This window comes from Rhamphochromis sp. 'chilingali', assembly GCF_963969265.1.
Source record: "Rhamphochromis sp. 'chilingali' genome assembly, chromosome: 10".
Lineage (NCBI taxonomy): Eukaryota > Metazoa > Chordata > Actinopteri > Cichliformes > Cichlidae > Rhamphochromis > Rhamphochromis sp. 'chilingali'.
Genome location: NC_137937.1, coordinates 8,186,597 through 8,210,545, shown reverse-complemented (window position 1 = coordinate 8,210,545; position 23,949 = coordinate 8,186,597). Strand labels below are relative to the sequence as shown.

At 39.5% G+C, this 23,949-nt stretch overlaps 1 protein-coding gene across 1 annotated transcript in view; it reads left to right on the top strand.

Annotated features, from left to right (window-relative positions):
* zmat4a (zinc finger, matrin-type 4a) overlaps positions 1–23,744 on the top strand; it is a gene marked incomplete at its 5' end in the record, with an annotated part of 152,025 nt that extends 128,281 nt beyond the window's left edge. The window contains 1 exon segment of the mRNA XM_080894520.1: positions 20,308–23,744. Coding sequence (XP_080750646.1) covers positions 20,308–20,335 — 28 coding nt within the window. The 3' untranslated portion in view covers positions 20,336–23,744.
* Between the last annotated feature and the right edge of the window lie 205 nt (positions 23,745–23,949).

Below are 23,949 nucleotides of genomic sequence, written 5' to 3'. Positions count from 1 at the left end.
TTCTGCAACATAGATGGGACTGCACTGTCATCAGTTGGTCAGCTCAGGCTGACACCATAATTATTGTACCATTACATCGTCCTAGGACATCTATCCATCAGTGGCCATTATGTGTGTATGAGTGTGTATTTAGCCTGAATGTATAAGCACACATGTGTTTGCATACAAATAGACTTTTAAGAATGCTAATAGGCTGCAGAAACACATTAGATGTGAAGGTCCTTTTGCTGATGCCTTTGAAATTTAAACAGGTCATTAAAATGGGGCTCTCCTTTTTCATTTGCGCTTTCTTGAAAGATTGAGGTTGGGATTTTTTTTAGCCATTTATGCTAATTTTTTGATAATGGAGAGATAGAAAACTATAGAGTGGTGACACACATAAAAACTAGCATAGAAATGCTTTTATCAATTAAATTGGTTTCGTTGTTAATCAGTTCTTATGTAGTGCTTTTATACTCTAATTTCCCACTCAAAGTATTTTATCCCTCATTCACACACATTTTGTTCTTCTTTTAAGTGTTTTCTGTCTAACATTCTCACGGTTCAGTAACCTGCATAAAGATAGTTTGGCATGCAGCCTGGGGCAGCCAGGGATCAAACCACCAACCTTCTGATTAGCAGATGACCTTCTCTACCTCTTGTGCCACAGCCAACCTTCAGTCGTTTCTCTGTATGGAAAGGGAGCATGCAATAAGATTTATATCATCTCTATGCAAAAGAAACATGAATCAGATACTTTTTTTAATGGCAAGTTCTTTTTGGATGATACTGAATGGAAACATTTTAACTCTGAGGCTACTAATAAATAAAGAGAATAAAACTTCTCCGTAAGGTCAAATTAACACTATTTCAGAGACCCAATGACAATGCAGGTGCTTCTTTTAGTCAACACAACCAGTGCTGTGTTGGCAGCTGGCAGTGAGGAGCTGTCCAAGGACAACTTTACAGGGAGCAACAGATTGAAGCCCACAGGTTACAATAAGAGTAAGTAATGGATAATAAAGGATAATCAGCCTCTCTGACTGATTTCCACACAATAACCTAATGCTGTATCTGGTAACTGTAAATCCATTGCTTCAAACTGAGACTTAATCATCTCTGCTTTATCCAGTGTGACCTACAAGTCTTTTGATAGTACGAGCAGAAGTGAGAAGAGTGACAGCTCTGTGAGCTAGGACTTGGAAACCATTGTGCTTTGAGCTACATAAATATCATGAGACATCTGTAAAACATAAACATTTGAAGGCGATGGGGGAGTTGTTGAGTGTTTGTACGCTAGCAAAGCAACCAAACACATTTACGTTGTCATTTGGCACGCAGGTGTTTTGCATAATGTGTAATGCAGGCTACAACATGCAGTATGTAGTTAAGACCTCTACAAGGAGGCTGTATTATTATTGTTATTTATTATTATAATTGTTACTGAGGCAGCCTCTAAGGGATGGTGTACTGTTACACAACAACAACATGCGAACAAGTGTGACATTCTGATTAAATTATAAACATAATTAAATATAAACATAATTAAAAACTGCTCACATATTTACTTTGTCACCTTTTAAACTTTGTTATGCTAAAACATTAAATACAACTTTAACTTCAAACACAGGTGCAGCCTTACAGGTTCAAAGTTGGGTGTGGACACCCAACTTTGTGACAAATAACATAGTTGCATCTACCAAAAATTTCCAATGAGTCCAAATCTCAGAGCTGCAAAGTTTTCTGAAAATCTTGTGAACATTATAACTCAAGAAGGATGTCGGCTGGGATTTTCAAATTGATATCATAAGTGTATCTATTAGAGAAGGGCGAATCGCTCAAAACAGTGATCGTATCGGTACCCACACTAGTGTTGGTATCACATTGGTACTAGTCCGGTTGGATTGATACTTTTTTGTTGCTATCCTCTTAACTTCAGTACGTAGCCTGGCCTGCTGAAATGTATTAAATTAATTGGGGCTTTTTTGGATATTGAAAAATATGACTCACACATGAACTATGAAAAATGTTTGAAACCTTTTGTGCATGTGTCCAAAAACAGAAAACTGCTCTCACCTACATAAGAGACCTTTAAAGGTTAAAAGTATCCACATTAGTATTGGTATTGATATTGGCAGTAGAGGCCCTCAAAATTTTCAGTAGCACATAGCACTGCTATTTATTAAAAGTTAGAATCTCAGTGACCTCTGCTTCAAGGTAGAAGGTAACCCTAACCCCAAGGTCAAGTTTAGAGGTCATTTTTCTGAAAATCTTGTGACTGCACTAACTAACAACAAGGAAGTCAACTAGGATTTTCAAATTTAAACCAGGAGTACAACTACTAGGAGGCTGAAGGGCAACACTAGTTACCTGCTATTTTTTAACTATTTAATAATTGCCATAAAAATGTTTATTAAACCTTCAGTTAAATAAAAAAAAAAATCAAAAAGAAAATCTGTTTGCATATATGGATTTTACTTTGTGTCACTTTTGCTACATTTGAAATTTGTTGCTTCCGGTTTAACTAAAACAAACAAAAGCATATAAGAAGGTTATAGTGTTAAAAAAAATCACATTGAAATGTAGAGCATGTGGATGGCTGTGTGGTAACAAATTGTGGACCCAGATGCTGGATGCAACACACTGATGTACATGAACATCAAAGATTTAATACTGATAAAAGGTAAAAGGAAACAAAAAGCACAAACAATAATTTGCTGAACAGGAACAAGGTGACTGAAGGCTGAAACAGAAGGCTGAACATTTGCACACTATGAGGGAGGACACGACTAAAAACAGAGGGAGAAGTGAACAATATATACCCAGAAAGGCAGAGTGGACACACCTGGGAACATAGCTAAACAAAATCTAACAGTGGAAGCAAAATTGAAAATGACATACAAAATAAAACAGGAAGTGACTAACACAGAGACCAGGCCAAGAACATACAAAGTTGACAGAACACAGGGAACCCAGGGAGGCTATAATGAGACATAATACATGACCAAGGAAATTAACAATTTAGTAATATTAACAAAAACAGACTAAAAGAAAGGAAACCAAAGACTACAAAAAAGTTAAAATACTGTGAGGTCTCAAAAACTCATGTATCAAATAAGTTGCACTTGGCATTGGAAGGTTAAGCCACATTTTTTTAAACTCTTCAGTCAAACTATAATAAACAGCCTGGTGTTGTGTTATACTGTTGTTCTGTTGTTATATTATTGTCTGTTTTTTAATGTTTGTGCCAGTCAGTGCTTATCATGGAATTTCACATAAACTCCATGGCCTAATAATTATAAAAGTATGAAAACTGCATGTTATTTTTGAATGACTTGCCACCCATTGATTATAAACCGCAGCAGTCTGATGACAAAGAATTCTTCTGGTTGGCACTGACAGGTCTATCCACAGTCTCTCTTTAGTGTGCTCTCAGTCGATGCAATAGGCTAGCCTGGGGAGCAATCAGCCCCTTGAGGCTCAATCCAGCCTGTCACCAATCACCATCAGCACCTGCATGATACTTCCCCCCTTCCCTTCTATTCAGTCAGTTTCAAAGAAGTAAAACGTGTGCATACAAATGATCACATCTTCAAAGCATAAAAGAGCTATCACTAATAAGCCTTGACACTTTTCCTTATTGCAATTCAGATAGCATATTTACCCGGTGTGTTCAAACGAAAGAACGTTCCAGCTGGTAGCATTTGTTTTCTGTACAGTGTACGCAGGCTGGTAAAGCTATCTCTGCAGGGAAATAAACTTCTGCTTATTTAGACACAAAAACAAAATGGCCTTTGAGACAAACTTGGGAAACATCAGTCACCCGAGATAGTGTACCCATTTGAAATTCTGCCTCCATCTAAATTAGCATTTCAGGAAGGAACAGACTTTATTCCATTTGACAGGCTAGTTATACAATATGGGATCAACAAGAAAATATTTTTAGAATATCAACAAATTAAATCCATAGTAAAAAAGAAATTTAACCTCAGTCAAGTTGAATTGCAAACACCACCAAGCGCGGTACATTTTCTTACTCTTAAATCCCCCAAATTATTGTCTAAAATATACAGAACACTTTCTAAAATAGATGAATCAATATCCCTTCCTATTGCAAAGTGGGAAGCAGATTTATCAGTCGGCTTAGACCAAAACTTCTGGTCTCAGATATGCTTAAAAACCTTTAAATTGATTAGAAATCCCAGTCTGCAATTAATACAGCACAAAATACTACATAGAGTGCACTATACAGGTCATCGGATGTTCTAGATGGGCTTTACATCTTCCAACAACTGCTCACACTGTCAAGGCAATACACCAGACAATTACATCCACGCTCTTTGGTTCTGTCCACTAGTGCAGAAGTTTTGGCGCGAGATATGTGAAGACTTATCAAAGTGTCTGAAATTCCAACCTCCCCTTTAGTGTGCTTGTTGGGCAAATTGGATGATGTCACTACAGAAACTAATACAGTCCACATGGTTTTTACTGCCCTATGCATCGCCAAGAAAACGGTCCTCATGAACTGGAAAAATAAAAATAATCTTAATTCTAGCCAATATAGAAACCATCTAATAGATCACATTAGTCTCGAGACAGCCTCTGCCACCACATTAGATCAATCCCTCTGGGCTCCTTTGATCGGCTCCATCACCTAGCGGGGGTGGGGGATCGTGGTTTGGTCCCACCTTCGCCATTGTGGTTGATGTGGAGGTAGGGACAGGCTTAGGGTGTCTGGAGAATCCCTAGGGACGTTATCCCTGGAGGGCTTAACCCAGGGGTTGTGGTCATAACCTGGTTAGTGGCTCTGGTCGCTCTTAGAGGGTGTTCTCCTTGTGGCTGCGTGCAGCAGGGCTGGGGGAGGGTCTGTGCTGGCGGACGTAGGTTACTGGCCTGGTAGCCTGGCTGCCCCTGAGTGGATCCGGGCAGGCGTGGGGGCTTGGGATTTGGGGGTGCTCTGTGCTAGGGCTCTGGCTGGGCCTTGGGGGCTTCGGTCCTCCTTGGTGTGTTGCAGAGGTTGTGGGCGGGTGGGTGCACGGGGGCTCAGCCCTGGCGCAGGGGGCCTCTGGTGCATCAGCCTAACTGGGGGGCTCTTCAACTAGCAGGGAGTTTGTTCCATCCTTGCAGGAGTCCACTCTGCAGGTGGGGGAGAGTCATAGGAGAGGATGAGAATAAACTTAACCTGGGTGTCTACTGTCTTGTGCTGTCTGGGAGATGATTGAATGTTAGGGTGGGTACAGTTTCCTCTGCGGTGGGGTCGGGTGGGCTGCCCCGGGTCCTGTGGGGCTGGGCGGTCCTGATGCCGTAGGCCCCGGTCTGGATGGGCCTGGGCTCCCTTGCCTTGGTGGGTGCCAGGCAAGGGAGTGATCCAGGAGATTTTTTTTTCTCTTCTTTCTCTTTTTAAGCGCCTTTTCTCACTGTCCCTCTTCCCTTCTGTTTTTCTTTTCCTTCATCTTTCTCTCTCCCTTTCCTATCCCTCAGTCATGTCTGTCCCATCTATAACAACTGAAATTAAAATAAATAATAAAAAAATAAAAATAAAAAAATAAATTAGCATTTCAGGGCCGAAAACACACACACAAAAGTCTATTTTCCTGCACTGTTCCAGTTATCAGCCGTGTTGGGGCTGTTTATTCAATAAGTCATAATTACTCTTTTCTAATGTAGTGTTATACTTAATATATTCACACATGCAGTTACACAGCGCTTTGTAATCAGGAAAGCGGGGTTGTTCATGTCCAAGTCATGACTGGTGACCCCAACCCTACTCTTAACTCTGAGCCTATACTTTTTTTTTGTTGTTTTGTTTTGTTAGTTAGTTAGTTAGTTAGTTAGTTAGTTTGTTTTTCTCTTCTTTTCTTTTCTTTTTCGTTGTTTTGTTTTTTTGGGGGGGTAGATGATAATTCATCAGAATTATCATTGTTTTGGTTTTTGATTTAAAAAGCATAATAACATATCCTTATTAGCTGTTTAATGATGGAAAGCATTAGCTGCTTGATGCACGGCATGGCGTAGGGTGAACTAAAGACAAAGGATTAGGTTTTGGTTCAAAATAGTATCTGACTGCAGGACCAAGCAGACAGAAATCAGAACCAAGCAGCCAGCAGTATCAGACTGTAAACACTAGAGAGGCGGAAGCTAGAAACAGAGAGGCGCATCAGCTGAAAAAAGCCCACAAGTAATTAAAAAAAATAAAACAGAAAACAAATTTCATAGAGAAACAAAACACATTCAGTAACACTAAGACAGGAAAGCAGCGAGGAAAAAACACTTTAAAACACGAAAGAGAAACAAAAGAGGAGTCAAGGACAGGGCAGGAATCTTGACACAAGATACAAAAGCTCTTTCCACTTTACTGTCACATTCTTATCCTTTGAAAATGTGAACTCAAAGTAATTTGCATACCCTTATCTCTCAAAGTTGCATACCTTTACGCTGCTAGGTGTGCCCAAACTGACAGCTGTGAGTATAGCTTTCTTTTAAAAACATGCATCCATTCCTCAGTGCTATGAAAAAATTCATAGATTTCAATTCTGTTTCCTAGTTTCTTTATTTTCTTTCTCCACTTTCCTTTGCAAGTTCAAAAATATGAAGCTCCCTCCAATATGCCACAGATAACAAAACTTACTTATCACCATGTTGAATGTGATCTGTCATTGTCTTGTAGTCAGTAAAAAACACCAACAGCCTGCCATCACACGGTGATATTTACTATGCCATATTTATCTTTCTGCTTCATGAACCAAGCAGGACAGCCAAGTGCATTATTAATTTTGGTCTCTGGTGAGGTTTGTCCCAGGAGCTGTTGGGATAATTTGACTGGAAAAATGACTGATTGTGTGTCCTGTGTGTTTCTGAGTGATGATCTTCAGCTATAACAACTTCATCTGATATGAAAAATGAAGAAAGAATGAAAAGAAAACTGTTTTTGTAATGGTCTTGGAGCACCTGTGGTTCGGAGTGCATTGTGTCCTGAAGCACAAAATAGCCGGGACCAAGGCAGGGGGGGATTTTTCACTGCCCATATTTTCCCTGCACTCATCTCCCGTGTAATGGCTCTGCGATTTACAACAGCGCACGATGGGAAGCTCTGAAAGGGACCGGGCCTTTTTACACCTCACACCTATTAGCTGCTCAGTAGAGGGATTTTTCAAAACCACTTTATGTGCACGTAGCAGGCGGATATGGATGAAAAGAGCAGCTTCCAGGACTGGCAGTCATCATGAGCTGGGAAGGACAAAGGCGAAAGAGAGCAATACCACAGAAAGTGCTCGTCAAGGTTTTTATTATTCAGCCTCATTTCTCCCGATCATCAAGCCCCTAATTAATTCCCCTGTGCACAGGGAGATAACACAGGGATGCAGTTGGCTACAGAGGAGCAATTGTCAACCTCCAAGTGGGGCAAGTGCCTGTCAGATCACCTGTTTTTGTTTTGTTTTTTTGCTTCTCTCTTAGGCTGATAGTCCCCCAGGGGCCTCCTGTTAGATGAGATGCAAACCCTCATTAATTTAATTCCCTGTCATTCACTGGAGTGTAATCAAGTATTCACTTTGTTCCTTGTTGTTTGTTATTGAAAACCATCTATCACTGTTGAAGAAGGCCAGACTCCGTGTGGTGGATGGGAGCCAGTTCAAATGATGAAGAAAACAATGTCTCCTGTAATAAAACCTCTCTGAAACAGTAGTTCTGCCTAACAGGATAATGTATGATTAGTGCTGTTAACAAGGTTCTCAAGCCTCTCTTTGCTCTGAGCTTTGTTTGTGGTCAGCGTCAGCATTATGGACAGGGCTCTGTGCTCCAGATCTGCCCACTAAAAGTCGCTGTGCCCCCACAGTTAAATTCTCCTGGTACATTTTGAATATAAGTTACACTCATTTCATATAATTTTGGTAATGAAAATCATAAACACCCATATCTGTGATAACAGTGCAAACACAATTTAATGTTTTGTTAGCAGAAGTTTCTGCAGAAATCATGGTAACTGATTTATAAATGTGTTGAGGATTTTGTCTCCTCACAGTCAGCTGCCCTTGTTTTCATTGATCCACCAGTCAACTTTGGTCCAGATCAAATAATTTCCACAGTTGTTGGGTGAAGATCAAGTAAGTGGCATGTGTGGTCATGACAGGAGAAATGGTGCTCACTTTTTATGGGACATTCCTAACCCGCAGCAGCAGTTTAGCCCATAAATTTTGTCAAGATATCAGCGGTTCATAGAGTTGGATCCAAGTGATTTTGACAGTCTAATCTGTCCACCGCTTCTGCCGTGACGTTCACATTTGCGGCTGATTGTAAGCAATCCTTGAATAACGTCTATAATTATAGTCAAATGGCAGCAGCACAGTGGTCAAGGAACCGAGCAAAGGAATGAGGCGAGATGATTTAAAGGACTTTGAATGTGACACGGTAGTTGGTGTCAGACTGAGCATTTCAGAAACTGCTGATCAGCTGGGATTTTGCTGCATATCCATCTCTAGGGTTTACAAAGGATGGGACAACAAAGATGACACGAGGTCAGAGAATAATGACCAGACTGTTTTGAGCTGATAGGAGGGCAAGAGTAACTAAACTTTGATGCTAGAATTCACACAGGATAACCATAAGTGGACATTCGATGACTTGAAAAAAAAAACATTATCTGTACTGATGAATCTCAGTTTCTGCTGTGACATTTCGAACGTTGGGTCAGAATTTGTCATAAGGACCAGGAAAGCATGTATCCATCCTGACGTGTATCATTGGTTCAGTTTGGAGGTGGTGGTGTAATGGTGTGTTTCTTGGCACACTTTAGGCTCCTGTTGTACCAACTGAGCATTGTTTAAATACCACAGCCTACCTCATCCTCTGATGGCTACTTTCAGCAGGGTAACGTGCAAGTCACAAAGCTTAAATAATCTGAAACTGGTTTCTTAAACATGACATGAGTTAACTGTGCTCAAATGGCATCCAGCATCACTAGATCCCTATCCAAAAAGGCACCTTTGGGATGTGTTGAGTATAGTTACTTTCTATATAATTATTGCACTATCATCAGGATAGAACAGTCAAAATGCGGTTCTACACTTGGTTCTGGTTGTGGTTCTTTAAAATGCTTAATAACCTCACATTTAGTACAGACCCCAAAAATACACAGAATTGAAAAGTAGCTGTGTTTGGGCTCTCAGCCTCCCTTTTTCTTCAGCTGACTTAAACATATTATAAGATGTGCATGCACTATTTCTTTCAAAACTGACATTCCTATCCACGGAGTCCTGATGAAACAATTTATGATTCAAGAAACACGCCTGCTTTTATTATATCTTTATGCTAACACAAAGTCATTACAGTAAAATGCCAGCTGCGGTCACCGTACGTCGAAATATATCAAATTTTGAAGATAATTTATGAATTAGTCCTAAGTTTAGTAGTATGGCAGATGACACCTGCCAGCTATGGTATGGCAGCCAATCTGAACTGCCTGTGGTCTGTTTGTTTCATGCAGAACATTATATTGAGTGCTGAGCTGAATCCACCATGCACTATTTCTATATACCTGTCATTAGGGCATGCAGTGTACTGTGTAAAGGTACACAAAAGGGTTATACATAATCTCCTGTTTGTTCTGTTTGTTTTATGTAGAACAAAACTAGTTCAGTGCTCAATTAACTGTAAATCATGCAGCATTAAGTCCTCCTGTCATTTTGATCAGGCACAGATCATTTTCCCACAGTGAATTATTAGATGTAAACCTCTTGTATTGTGAAATTGCTTGGGACAGGTGATTTCTCCCAGCACAGACCACACTGACAATCGTGACCCGCACAGCCACAGCGAGGGAGGCTGTTTATCATGAAGAGAGAATTAACTTCAAAGGGATTTGAAAATGTCCATGTGGAATGTAGGCTGGAGAATGAATTATGCATGAAAAATGCTTCACTAGAGCAACGTCCTGATACAATTTGTCACACACCACAGGAATACATAAGTTGCAGAGTTGCCATGTGGGAGGGTTGGATGCAGTCAGGTTGTGCTGTTGCTCTCGGCCATTGAAGGTTGTGAAGCAGTGTAACCTACGCCGACTGTACTGTGAATTACTTAAGAGACCCTTCTCCACCTTAAGAAGTTAGCTGGGGGGCTTTTTATGCAGTAGTAGCGTGAAAAATTTTACTCTTGACTTAAATCTGTGAAAGTATGATTGTGCAGAGCAGCACATTGCTTCGGGCAGTGTTTGAGGCCATGTATCATCCTCAAGCTCCTTAAAGTCTAAGCCACGTCTTCATATTTTCTAGGAATTCTATATAATTCTTGTATAACTTTAGCCCTAATGCACAATCATATTATACAGATCTTTTATTTTTCCCAGGATAAACTGGTGCAGTGATGTCACATGACTGCATCAAAAGTTATATAACCATAAGAACAAAAGCAAAATAAATCAAACTAAACCACACAGAATTTGATTCTTATCATTCAGTGAAAGGTAATGAACAAGTTTTTTGGCCTGGATAATTGTTTTCCCAAGTCTTGGCAATCCTGTGGAATACAGAGGGTGGACTGGCTCACCCTGCCTACAGCACAACTAGATTGCCAGCTCTTCCTAGAAGGCTTCCTCTTGCTTCTTTGAATTTATTTTCCACATGTTTTATGACACAGTCCAGCTAATTTAAAAGCCAGTCATCGGTCTGCAGAAGAAGGGTTTTTACATACAAGACTGCTGACTGAATCTGTTGATGAGAAAATTTCTTTGCAGTCATTTGAAGCATACATCTCGTATAAGTGCTCAGCAGTGATGTGTGAAATATGAGGCTGTGCTGGAGAGAAATGCATCAAATTGCAGATACTTTCACATGCTAATTAAGTGGTCAATAGGTAGCCACAGCACTCACTGTGCTAAGGGTGCTTCAGGAGCTCTGCACTTGTCTCTGAGTAGAGACCCCAGTTAGATCAGATGCAAATACCAAACCTGAGAGAACCTGTGACAGAATCAGAACATTTGTAATATTGCAACCTCGGATCAAGTCAGACCAGCTCACAGCTGTATCTGTAAAAGCCAGAGAAGATTAAATCTGCTACATGTTCGACAGAATGATAACCAAAATGCAGAACACTGCAGCAGGATTACTGAACAAAATTCAAGTTTTAATACATGACTTAATGAAGGCAGATAATCTAGAAAAATTAAAAGCAATACAGGTGAAAACAGTCAAGGAATTAGAAGTTGGCAAAAAAGGACATGATGTAAAAAAAACCAAAAACATAAAATAGAACCAAATACCAGAAAAAGAAGAAAACAGGAAGTGACTACAAGTGAGACGCGAAGCACGCAGAGGCAAGAATTATGCAGATTTGGAGTCACATAGTCAAGATTACTAAGGAAGGTTCCTAACTGAGCTAAGTGAAGCATCTGCAGCAGTCATAATAAAAGCTATTCAAATTCTCTTAATACTAAGGAACGATTTAATTGCACCTTATAGGTCATGTGCTTCCTTTTCTTTAAACCTTCAACCTTGGTAAGGAAGTGATATGTTATATATAGTAATACATACAGTAAGAACATGTAAAGCATCTAAGACCAAGGAGTCTTTAAGTGCAGTTAGATTCCGCTGTTCTTTTTTTCTTGCTTCTTATTCATTTTCCATGGCACCTCATGATATTTCACATCAGTGTGAAGGAAAGCTGATTAGGAAAGGTTTGTGTGTGGACTAGTTGGCTAGAAACAAAACTAGCATGAAAATGGTGAGCACAATACTATTTGCTTGTGTGTGCATGTTTATGTAAGCTTAGTGTCATACCATGTATGGTAGCAATACACACATACTAGAAAATAAGCTGTTACCAGCTGTTACCGTAGAAATATAACACCAACCATGAACAAAACAAGTTCCTTCCAAAGGTCCACACAAAGATAATCCATAAACAGTTCTGGCCTGGAAAGATTGTGACAACAAAAATGTTAAATTATGCATAGGAACAGGATGGTGGCTGAATTTGATATTCTGTAACTGCTGGATGTGAACAGGGACAAACATAATGACTGCTATAGAAATCAAACCTCTGTGCACCAGTTTGCCTCACTTACTACCTGCTATGTTGGCCACACAAATGAGAAAACAAATGGTGTAAACAAAAAAAAAAAACAGTAAGCAGTGAGACTGCTCACCGTTGCTGTGTTTGGGTGGCTGTGACTCAGGTCTTAGAGCAGATTTTCTACCAATTGAAGGTCAAGCGTTCAATCCTGGCCTCTCCTCTCCTTCATTGAATATTCTCAGGTAGGATGCTGGACCCTGAGTTGCCCATGACACAGCTGTGCGTGTGAATGTTAATTAAAGTGCTTAGGCATAGATAAAAGCACAGCATGGATACGTGTTACTGTGTGAAGTTTAGGGAGCACTTTGAGTCCTCGCATAGAGTAAAAAGGCACTGAACATACAGCAGTCCATTTACCCGTTAACTGAATTAAACAAACACAAATCTGTTTAAAACTATTTTTTTCTGCTGTATCAGATCAAATGTAACATGACTTAATGTAAGAAGAAATAAATTAGAATGCTTTGAAAGAGAACACTGACTTTGAATGACATAATTTTGTTTTTTGTCTTGGGATCGTTGAAGAAAGGGAGATTCTACCTAATACTGAATCTAATTAACATGGGGTTGTAAAGCATTTGACTCAGTATAGACTTATACATATGAAACCCTCAGATATATAAAGCACCATAGTGCTGAGAAACAATTCTGTTGTCAGAATAAAAAAAGAAAGATCCCTCTGCCCTCCATTCCCCCTCCCTTCTTTCATTGGTCTTAAGGTGTCTTCAGTTCTGTTTGTTTCCTTTTTCCCCATTTTTGGCTTCCTGCCTGTTTCTTTCTCTCTCTTTCACTTTGGAGATGCTCTTATATTCCACTATGCCTTTTCATTTTAATATCACACCATCCCACTCTGCATTTCCATGATAATGAGTGGAGAGACAAAAATATCTCCCCATGTTTGACTCACATTGTGAAAATTATTCAGCGTTAAAATAAGGTTCCCTAGTGTGCTAATTCTTTCATTAATGTGTGAAAATTTATATTTTTACATAAAATGTGATACTTTTCTTTTAGCCACATACACACAATTTTTCATAAAGGGTAGATTTACATGGCTGCCAATAACAGTCAAATACGTGAATGCAAATTAGCCTGTTTATTTTTGGATTTCCATGGAGATTTAATGATGGGTTAAGGCGCAAGTGTTTTTTTTATCACATACGTTGGAGACCTACCTGAAACCAAGCAGAGTAATGAAATGTGTGACATTCAGCGATGGAAATGTGGCATAAAAATTGTGATTGGCCCTTAGAATTTAAAAAGCATTAGCTCACTTCATCAGGGTAAATTTACCATGAACTCAGGAGTTAATTCAAATGATTTCGGGGGAATTGCATATCCCGATGGCTTTGTCTTGAGCACAGCGATTCTTTGTAATTAGTAATTACAGGAGTATCAGGACAATAAACAACCAGAATCTCCAAAAGTTGATTCTGTTCATCTGGACGTAGCATTTTGTGGGAGAAACGTTTCGTCACTCATCCAAGTGACTTCTTCAGTCTCAGCTGCCTGCAGGCTTCCCCAACCTTATAAACAGTACATTTGCATAATGTACGAACCCAGCCCACTGAAGGAACAATGGGCTGGGAGGTCAGTTCCTTAATCTTAATTATGCAAATTCTCATGACCATTGATCAACAACCACTGACCAAAACCCACTGATCAAAGCCCACTGATCAAAGCCCACTGATCAATGGCCATGAGTCCCATTCACAGACAGTTGGGGAATGGCTGCAATCACAGCATTGTAAGATGGCGAAAGATGTACCCTAAGGCCCCCTCCTCGATTCAGAGATGGTCTTTCCCATTTCACGTAAATGGCCTCCTTGACTCCGCGCTCAAACCAGCGTTCCTCCCTGTCCAGGATGTGTACATCCTCATCATTGAAAGAGTGTCCACTGGCCTGTAGGTGTGAATAGACTGCAGAGTCCTGGCCTGACGAGGTAGCTCTTCTGTGTTGGGCCATCCGCTTCGCCAGAGGTTGTTTGGTTTCCCCGGTGTATAAATCCTGGCAATCCGGACAGCATACACTACGTTACTCTGTTTGTGTCGGGGGACCCGATCCTTGGGGTGGACCAATTTTTGGCGCAGCGTGTTTTGGGGTTTAAAAGCTACAGAGACCCGGTGTTTAGAAAAAATGCGTCTCAACTGCTCCGATACTCCTGACACATATGGAATCACTACAGGTTTTCGCTTGGGCAGCGGTTGTCCTTCTCTCCTGGATCAGCTTTCTTTAGGTGCCTTTCCAGCTTTGACAAAAGTCCAGCTGGGAAAACCACATTTACTCAGGGCCTTCTTGATGTGATGTCCTCCTGCCTCCCTGGCCACTGTGTCAGTGGGGATGGTGTTCGCTCTGTGTTATAGCGTCCTAATGACACCCAGTTTGTGCTCCAGTGGATGATGAGAGTCAAACCTTAAATACTGATCCGTATGCGTAGGTTTATGGTACACGTCAGCTTTTAGATGTCCCCCATTACTGATGGAAATCTCACAGTCTAAGAAGGCTAACCTGCCCCTTTTCATATCCTCCCTGGTGAATTTGATGTGTCGGTCCACCAAGTTAATGTGATCCGTGAATTGTGGTACGTACAGAGATTTCATTTTCACCCAGGGTTCATCCACATATGTGAACCAATGGCTTGGTGGTGTTCCAGGGTAAGATAGCAAGGACCTCCCAGCCCATTGTTCCTTCAGTGGGCTGGTTTCAGTCATTATGCAAATGTACTGTTTATAAGATTGGGGAAACCTGCAATCAGCTGAGACTGAAGAAGTCACTTGGATGAGTGACGAAACGTTTCTCCCACAAAACGCTACGTCCAGATGAACAGAATCAACTTTTGGAGATTTGCTTACCTGATTGATTGAGCATGCATCAAGACGTAAACAACCAGAACTTTTTCTGTAAAATGTACAGACCAAAGTGGGCTGTATGTGGCACATAATGTAAAATGAGCCTGACTTCTCTGCTTAAGAAAGTCAAATAATTCAAAGTGATTGCTTATTTAATCGGCACAACAGTTGTTAGCTATGCAAAAAAAATTTTTTTTAAATCAATCAGCCTTTTAGGATGTTAAACCTCTGCCATTAGAATAGAGGAGTGTTTGTTGCTGAATATGGGCAGATATTCCATCAGAAATGATAAATGTTTATTATGAATCATTCATTTCTATCAGTTTTACATTAGATAGAATCACATGTGCTTTTCTTAAAAAAGCAAGGACATTTCTGAGCAACTGAGTGACCAAACTGTCCTTCTTTTTCTACCCAAATACTTGGTGTACGAGGAAGAGGGTTACAAGATCTGTTTGTTAAGAAAGGTTCAGGGTAGTAAGTCAAAACACTTTCTGTGTCGAGGTATAAGTCTGAAGCATTGGTGCATTCTGCCACGTTGAGCTTACCAGTGAAATAAGCACAACAGTTTGTTTTGTGTAGTTGTTTTTGTCTTTGCAAGACAAACACAGCAGGATGCTCTTTTTGCAGAGCAGACTGTGATTACTCTGCTTAGTTCGACTAAGGACAACATGCAATTCCCATTGCACTGACAGAGAAAAAGCCATTTGATTACGTGCAACAAACAACAGAAGCGATGCTAACTGCCAGTCTGTCATGTTCCTGCTCACAATTGTGCAGTTATTGTGTGTCCCCACTGGGGCAAATTGCACGATGCCTCTGAATTTTTTTCCCCATCTGCTCTATCAAACCATGGGCACACTTGTTTGTGCTGTCTGAGGGACAGGCAGCCTTTGGTGTGTCGTGACTGAGTCTTTATTGTGTTGACCGATTGAACCTGGGAGTACATCAGTCCTGCTAATCGAGGAGACGTCAGGACAGCAACTCTGTAATGATAAAGCGATAAGATGAGGCCATCTGTTGGTCTGGGTTGCTGGACCAATGCAGAAAAAGCTTGAAGTCACCTATTCAATCACACAACGATTGTGATTACTTGGCAACTTTTTGACACTGGATGTCAAGAGAAAGAAAAACGATTTCATTGAGTGCATGGAACAAAAAGGAGCAGAATGGTAGACAGGACCAGATCTCTACCTTTTCGATTCTGCAAATCAACTTATTGCTGATATATACTTATCTGATTTTTCAATCAACTGCAATAGCTTTAAGAATTTCCTCCAGGGAACCATGCATCATTAGTCTCTAAAACGGTGCTTAAACTAACCACTTGTATAAACTGAGTCCTGAAACTTATCTGCAGCAGATTATACTTTCAAAAGTTCAAAAGGAATGTTCTCCAGATGTCTCACATTGCACAAGTACAGAAACATGGCTGTTGAAATGAATTGCAGGCCAAGTGTGCATCAGTCATTGACGGTAGTTTGAAAGACATGCAGATTTGTGCAAATTTCAGGGACTGAGCCACAGAAAAAATAAGAATATTTTCTGACCTGACACACTGAACTAGAAAGTTAAGAATATTGTAAATCAAGGTCAGCTTTCTTTCAGAAAACCTACATTTCTATACAGTTATTGTATCTCCATTCCAGATTTTTCAAAGGCAAATATTTTAAAAGAAATAATGCTAAATAATTTATTCTTTAAAAACAAACCACCTGGCCTAATCCTTATGAGGATCTATTTTAAATCATGTTTCATGTTATATGTTTACGTTTACAAAGAAATTACATTTCCATTGAAACATAATTTCAGTTCAAAGTATAAAGTCAGGTGTTCCTGCTGCCTGGTCTTAGGTTTGTTTTTCATTATGTATCACTGAGCTTTCTATCAGCTAAAATGTCTCGGTCTGTCTCTGTCAATTAAATCTTTGGCATGCAAACAATAACTCATTCATGCAGAGGTGTTAGATCCCCTTGACTGCCTTTGGCCCTAGGCCTTGACACATGCAGGCCCTCAGGAAACTGGACATACATTTTAGGCCATGCTGTCATGTTTTGAACTGCATTCAATTCATTGAATCAGGGTCTACAAAAAACCTCCAGTCTTATTGAGGATTAGGTGAGTTCACTCCACCCAACCCACTGAAAACTCCTAGAGGACTTTGTGGAGTGGAAGACTGGCAGGTGCATTGGCTAAATTAAAGTGGATGAGTGTACCCCAGTCTCTTGTGGTGAAGAGACAGCTGAGCTTGAAACCAAAGCCATTCATTTGTTTTTACATTCCCTCCCTCAACTATGGTGACAAGCTCTGGATAGTGACTGAAAGAATAAGGTTGCAGTCTTGGTAGTGCAGGCGTCTTGATTCAAACCCAACTATGGCCTTTCTCCACAAAGAACATCAGCGTCTGTTTTGTCCTTTCTTCCTCCTCTCACCCCTAATCGGTCACGGGAGATAGCAGCCCCTCCCTGAGCCTGGTTCTGCGGAACTTTTTTAAAATGATTTTTTTCCTTCCCACTTTCAGCAAGTGCTTGCTCAGAGGAGGTCATCTATGTGGAGAATAGCCTGTGGGTTCATTCCTGATTCAAACTTGACCATGGTTGTAGATAAAGTGCTTCAAATGCATTGAGTAAACAGCTGTATGGCTGTATTTTTTTACTGGTTGATCTATGATCCCACCCTCACCTATGGCCATACATGCATGTAGTGGATGTTCCTCTTCTTCTGTGGGAGCTTGTCTTGGAAAAGCTCCGTAGTTTAGGACAGGTTATAGTCCTCTTCCACATAACAAGTAGCAAGTTGAAGTGGTTGTGATTTGGATGCCTCATGCACACCTCCTAGATTAAGTCTTGTGGATATGTCCTACTGGTAGGAACTGTGACAGGACAAGGGGCAGAAAGATGGATGAATGAAGTGATTATTAACTGGCATAAAAATCAGAAGGCTACAGACACTTTGGTTATTCTTCTGTCATTTCAGCACACCAAGTTTCTGCATGTAGAACGTACTATACAAAACTGCAATGTGACAAGAGATTCATTAACCTTAATTTGATTCGCATCTGTTTTCTTTTCTTTACTATTTAATGAGAGACATGATTGACTGCAAATACAAGTTGATTACCAAAACCTTTTTAGAATATTTTTTTTCTTCAAATCTTTGCTGCATACTGAGCTGTCATATTTTTCATAATACAAAACCGGCAACATTATTTTGAACAATAACTACCATTATGTCTCAGCAGTTGTGCAGTCATCTCTGGCATTTTAAAACTTCACAATATCAAAACAAACAAAAAAAAAACCCAAGAGAAAAAGAGCTGTGTGTGCAGGTTCAACTTTACAATGTGTGAACGGATTAATTTATGTGTTTAATTCTCCCGTTGCCCCCGATGGCCACTCTGGCACTGGTGTCTCTCTATTTCATTTTGAACAGACCGAATTAATGTTTACTTAGAACACTGGAGGGCCACGCCACAAAAACATGAATGAAGTTTTGTATTTGTAATAAAATAGTAAAACAGAAACTACTATACATCCTGGGATGCTCTGAGGATGGCAGCTGAGGTATGGTTGTATGTTGTGCACAGCAGTTTAAATTTAAATATGTGTGTGGAACTACACACTCATATTGTTTTTGTACAGCATGTGCAGGATTGATGGAGATTCAACACGATATATAAAGGAAAACTGAGGCTGAAGGCGACAGAACATGACAAGAAACACAAGCAGCCAGATTCTCTCATCTGTTTGGAGCATTAAAAGATCTAAAAACTTATTAACTGGATAAGAACAAGTTGGTGTTTTTTTCAGCAGTATTAGTTTAAAAAATAGGAAGAAAACAAACAGGTAAAGCCTCTGCATATCAATTTAAATGATAATCTACATCTACATCCAATAATCTACATCCAAATAACACCTTTATTCTTTTCCTGTATTCTTTTTTCTATTTATTCTGTTCTATTTATTTTAAAATTTCAGCTGAAGAGGAGAAAACACAAACAAAATCTTTTTTTTTTTTGCCCTGTCAGAATATATAACAAACCAAACCCTGCATGGTTTCCATAAACCAATTATTCATATTTACTCTTTTCAATTCAAAACTTTTGCAAAATTCAACAGGAAGCCTAAAACTTTTGAAAGATTTTTGGTTTGTCTTTTGATATATATATATACACTGGTCACTTTGCTAGGCACGCCATATACCTGCTCATTAACATAAATTTCTAAGTAGCCAACCACATGGCAGAAGCCCAATGCATTTAGACTTCCTGCTGAAATTTGAGCATCAGAATGGGGAACAAAGCTAGTCTTAAATTTCAGAGACTTCCCACACAACCACTTTTCGGCTTTACAGAGAATAATTTTAAAAAAAAGAAAGAAAGAAAGAAAATATCCAGTGAGCTCATTTCTCTGGTTGAAAATGTGTTTTTGATAAAAGAGGAGAATGGCTGGACTGGTTTGAAGTGAAAATGTTATGGTGTGGAGATAGGTGCTGGGTGGAACCCACACACACGTGCAGTCAGGGTGAGCTTGAATTGAAAAACTACTAAACTGCATAGCAACAGGGAAATGGGGAGGAGTTTTCTTTTACGGAGAGAAAGATGCCTGATTGGAGGAGACAGAAACTGGAGCAAACACTATCTATGGAAAGCCAAGTCTGAGGCTTCTCACCAAATTTTTAACCAATCATATTCATGTGATATTTCTATGCTATTATTAAAACTTTATTCCCTGAGGAGTGGCACCCTTTCTCTGTCAGGACAGCTGGACAGAGAGAGGTCCGCAGTGCTGTAACTGGAACCTTCGACCATTTAATAAACTTCATTATAAATAAAATTCATCATTGAGTTTGTTCATCCTCTCTCAGAAAACAAACGCGACAACAGTAACTCCGATAATCATTCATTAGAGCCAAAGTATGTAGAAGAGCATCTCTGAAAAAGAAGAAGAGCTTGAAGACTGAATAACTCCAATTTCTACCTATTTATCATATCTTGGTGGTATATGTCATTCCAAGCTCTGCAGTGTGGAAGATGTTGATTTTTTTCAGTCCAGCAACACACGCAGTTCTCAAAGTTGGACATTAAATGACTGGAAAAAACATTAGCTCGTCTGATGAGTCTCAATTTCTTCTGCGACATCTGCAAGGCAGGGTCAGACCCAGGACTAGCAAAGTGGACCTAATAGTGTCCAGTGAGTGTAAGCTTTGACATCGTTTTCTTATCCATTGTGAAACTGATGAGTTTCTTGACATTTTTATGATTCTTAACTGGTGTAAATCAATGGCGACAGCAGCCAGCACCAAAATGTTTCTTTTCCTTTATTTTGCCATGTGCTGCATAAACTGTGTATACAATATCTGAAGTGTATCACTGATGAATCTTTTCCGTCTCTTTCTGTTTTTCTCCAACAGTCTGAAGAATCAGATATGTGTCCAGTGAGCGTGGGATGCCGATTAAAAACAAAAAAAAAACAAAAAAACTACTACTGGATTGATGTCAGACAAGCTGTGTTCAGCTTGCCCTGCTTTTTCTGCCTCCGCCATGCTTTTCGCTCCTCTCAAAACTATTTCAATTTCTCTCCTCATCTCTCCATTTCCATCTCTCTCTGGCTTTTTACTCTGTCTGTTTTGGATTTTTTTTTTCTAACACTAGAACTGCATCAGCTCCCTCACCTTTCAATATAAAGTGCAGTTCCTGCACATTGTTAGCCACTCCCAAACCATAAACCTTCACACTGCGGCTGTATTCTCTGCTTGCTTTTTTTTTTTCCTTTTTCTTGTTTTTAATTATTTGTTTTTTCAGTCCACTGACCATCTGAGAATATTAAAGTGGATCTGATACACAGCAGCCTTTCTAACATGCATGGACTGAATTTAGCTTTATTTTTCACATGTTAAGTACTGTAAGTGGAATTAAGAATATAAGGGTTTGTTTGCGTTTGCTCAGTTTTAATGTAACACATGCATAGTGTCTAACATTGTTAAATCATTGCCCTAAATTATGTAAGGTAACAGTGTAATTTAGTGCATACATTCTGGACCTAAATCCCCTTGTAGCTTTTAAGGGGTTAATGGCAATAATGACACTAGTAGAAGTCTAACAATAAGTTGCATTGGTATTGTCTTCTATTGGCCATACTGAAGACTAAATTGCTCTTTTTTTCTTGGGTTTTGGTTGTGCTGTAAGAAGACCACCAGAACTGGTGAGATTTGTCTGCATCTACACAGGATTACAAGTTTCAAATAGAAGCTTTCAACACTTTTAATTTGCCAGTACTGGGACCATGGTAAGAACTTTGCTTTCACCATGTTAATTGCTGTGATCTGGGAACAACTAACATCACTGTAAAGCAATCAAGTGGGGTAAGAAACTGTCAAACAATCAGACAAGTCAGAAAAAGTTAGCCAAACTTTGCTAAAGGAGAAACAAAGAAGGATTTCCCAAACTCTATCCATGTACCCCAGCATCATCCCAAGCAAAGCAGCACAGATATTTTTCTCCTCGGGTCCTCCAGGATACTTAGCTCATCTGCCCCAAGTTCTCCACCCAGTTAGCTTCGTTTCAGCATGAAAGGATTTGCGTTGCAAGCTCTTGAGGTGGGAGTATTCTTCTGCAGATATACAAAGAAAAGAGCGCTATTACCAGTTGATTCCATTGGTACCAAATCATTTGCATAAACTAGACTTAGAAACAGGAACCGTCTAACTAAAAGAACTCTTTGATGTCTGGAGCACCCTTGTCCTACAGCTTTGCATCATGGGAAGTGAAGGGCTGCCTCAAAGAATTTCTAGAACATTCCAAAAGACTGAAAGTCACACATACACTCAATCTTTTCCATGTATAAGGCCATCCAGACATTATTACCACACTGGTTGTGCCATTGTAATCCGACATCTTCAGCTAACTCTGGGCTTCAAGTTGAGCTACTCTAACTGTCTGGTTGTTTGGGTTTCATGTTTCTTGCCCCTGTAGAAATTTGTCTTTGTTTTAAAGCAGTCCCAGATGACTTCAATAATAAAAAGTTATCTGTTATCATCATTGACAGAAACGATGTCAAAATCAAACAAAAAATTACATTAAAGTTGTTTTTAAGGTGTGAAAAAAGTTCTGGGATTGGGCCTGATATATATAATACACATGCATATGTTTGCGTGCGTTAAAACCTTACCTGATTTCAATTTGGATCAGTTCAAGATCATCTTTTTAGGTTCAGACAGCTTGCAGCGCAGCTATTTTTAGATCCCTCTCTGGAAGTTCTGTTCTGACCATTTACATTTACAAACTTTCACAATGGACCACCTTCAAATTATGTTTGGAAGTGACATAAATTTCAAAGCCTAATGGTAGGTGATGATCGAGACCAGAAGCATGGTTGTTGTTACTCATTCACTGGATTTTGCACCATGACAAAGTGAGACTGTCAACACCATGCTCCTGTGGGATCTGAGGGAGAACACTGACAGAAAATTACCTGTCTTGTGCCACCATACTGTAATTATCTGTCATGTTTGGCCACACAAACACACTGCGCTGGGAGAGCCAGTGGAAATTACAGAGGCACAAGTAGTGGTAGACAAAATGCGACTTCCACAGACTGATCTGAAAAGCTGATCTTGAATTTTTCAGGTATGGTTTAAATTGGGAAAAGTTTTTAATTTTTCTAGGCCTCGTCCAGGAAGTTGTTGATCACACCTGTTACAAAGAACAGCTAGGTTTCTCTTGGTTATAAAAAGATGTCACCAGACATGATCTCTACCGCACGTTGAAAAGAGAGACTTTGTTTTGTTTTAAATTGCTGTCCAATGCAGCATATACAGTCTATTATATATAGTCAGTGTTTCAAAAAATATATATTTCCTTTCATTTCAGTATGGTCTTCATCTCAGGGAGGTGTAACTGGATGCTTTTGTGAAATTTAACAATGCTGTTGAGAGCTGAACATTCAAATGTACTGAATCCATTCCACCATAGAGACTTGTAGAATGTGTTGGTAGATGAGGTAGAAAGGACTGAAGTATAACTGTAATGGTTTCACAGTATTTGATATTGATGTGAAGTGTTTTAAAGGGTAATTCAGCTTTACATATATAGACAGTATATATATTATTCAAAGCTTATGTAGCATTCTTCTTTCTTACATGTCATGTCAAGAAATTAAAGATGTTGACTTAAAAGCCAGTATTGTATAAATGAGCACTATGAGGAAAACTATAGATGAGTAATATATCACTGTTGTGGACCAGATTAAGTTGTAATTGCTATCTGTTTACAATGTAAGAGATTTTATCTACTATCGTTTTCAGTGCTGTGTCAACTGCAGACCTGTGTTTGATTAACATGTAGCTTTGACTGTGTCGTTAAAGCGTTTAATTTTTCAGCCCTCTAAGGTTATTGACAGCTGAAATCACTTAAATATGGAGCTGGAGATTTGTACTGTGGAGGAAAAGAAAAAGATTATCATCTCGATTTGAAAAGTGGAAGAATTGTCGCTGGCTGATGTCAGAGCCGCCAGCTGATGTGTGAGATGCCACCGCCAACGACATTATGAATAATTTCTAGAAATGTGTTTTTTAAATATTGCAAATAAGACATGCACGTATGATTTGTTATTGCAACGAGGGAAAAAAATGAATTGCATTGCTCAGCCTGAGTAATAACGTCTCTGTCCAGGCGTTGCTTTGAATCAGTCATTTCTCCTTCATCACAGGATGTCCTTTGCTCATACACCCCCTAGTCCTGTTGTGCTCTGGGTTATGTGCTTTATTGTGTCTGAGAAACGAATAAAAGACACTTGCAATGATTTCTTCTGTAAGTTGTTTTCTGTTTATTTTATTGTGTTGCTTTTTCATCTTATTTTTAATAATTATAAAAAATCCTATCAGAACACATTAAACTTTTAAGGTAGTGAGTCAGTAGTGTAGAACCACAGTTACCAGTGACAACTTGAAGTAATCGTATTCTGTGTGACTATGAGTCTTTCACATTGTTGAGGAGGACTTATGGCGCACTTTTATTTTGGTCATTTCATTTCATTGATATTTGTCGGCATTTTT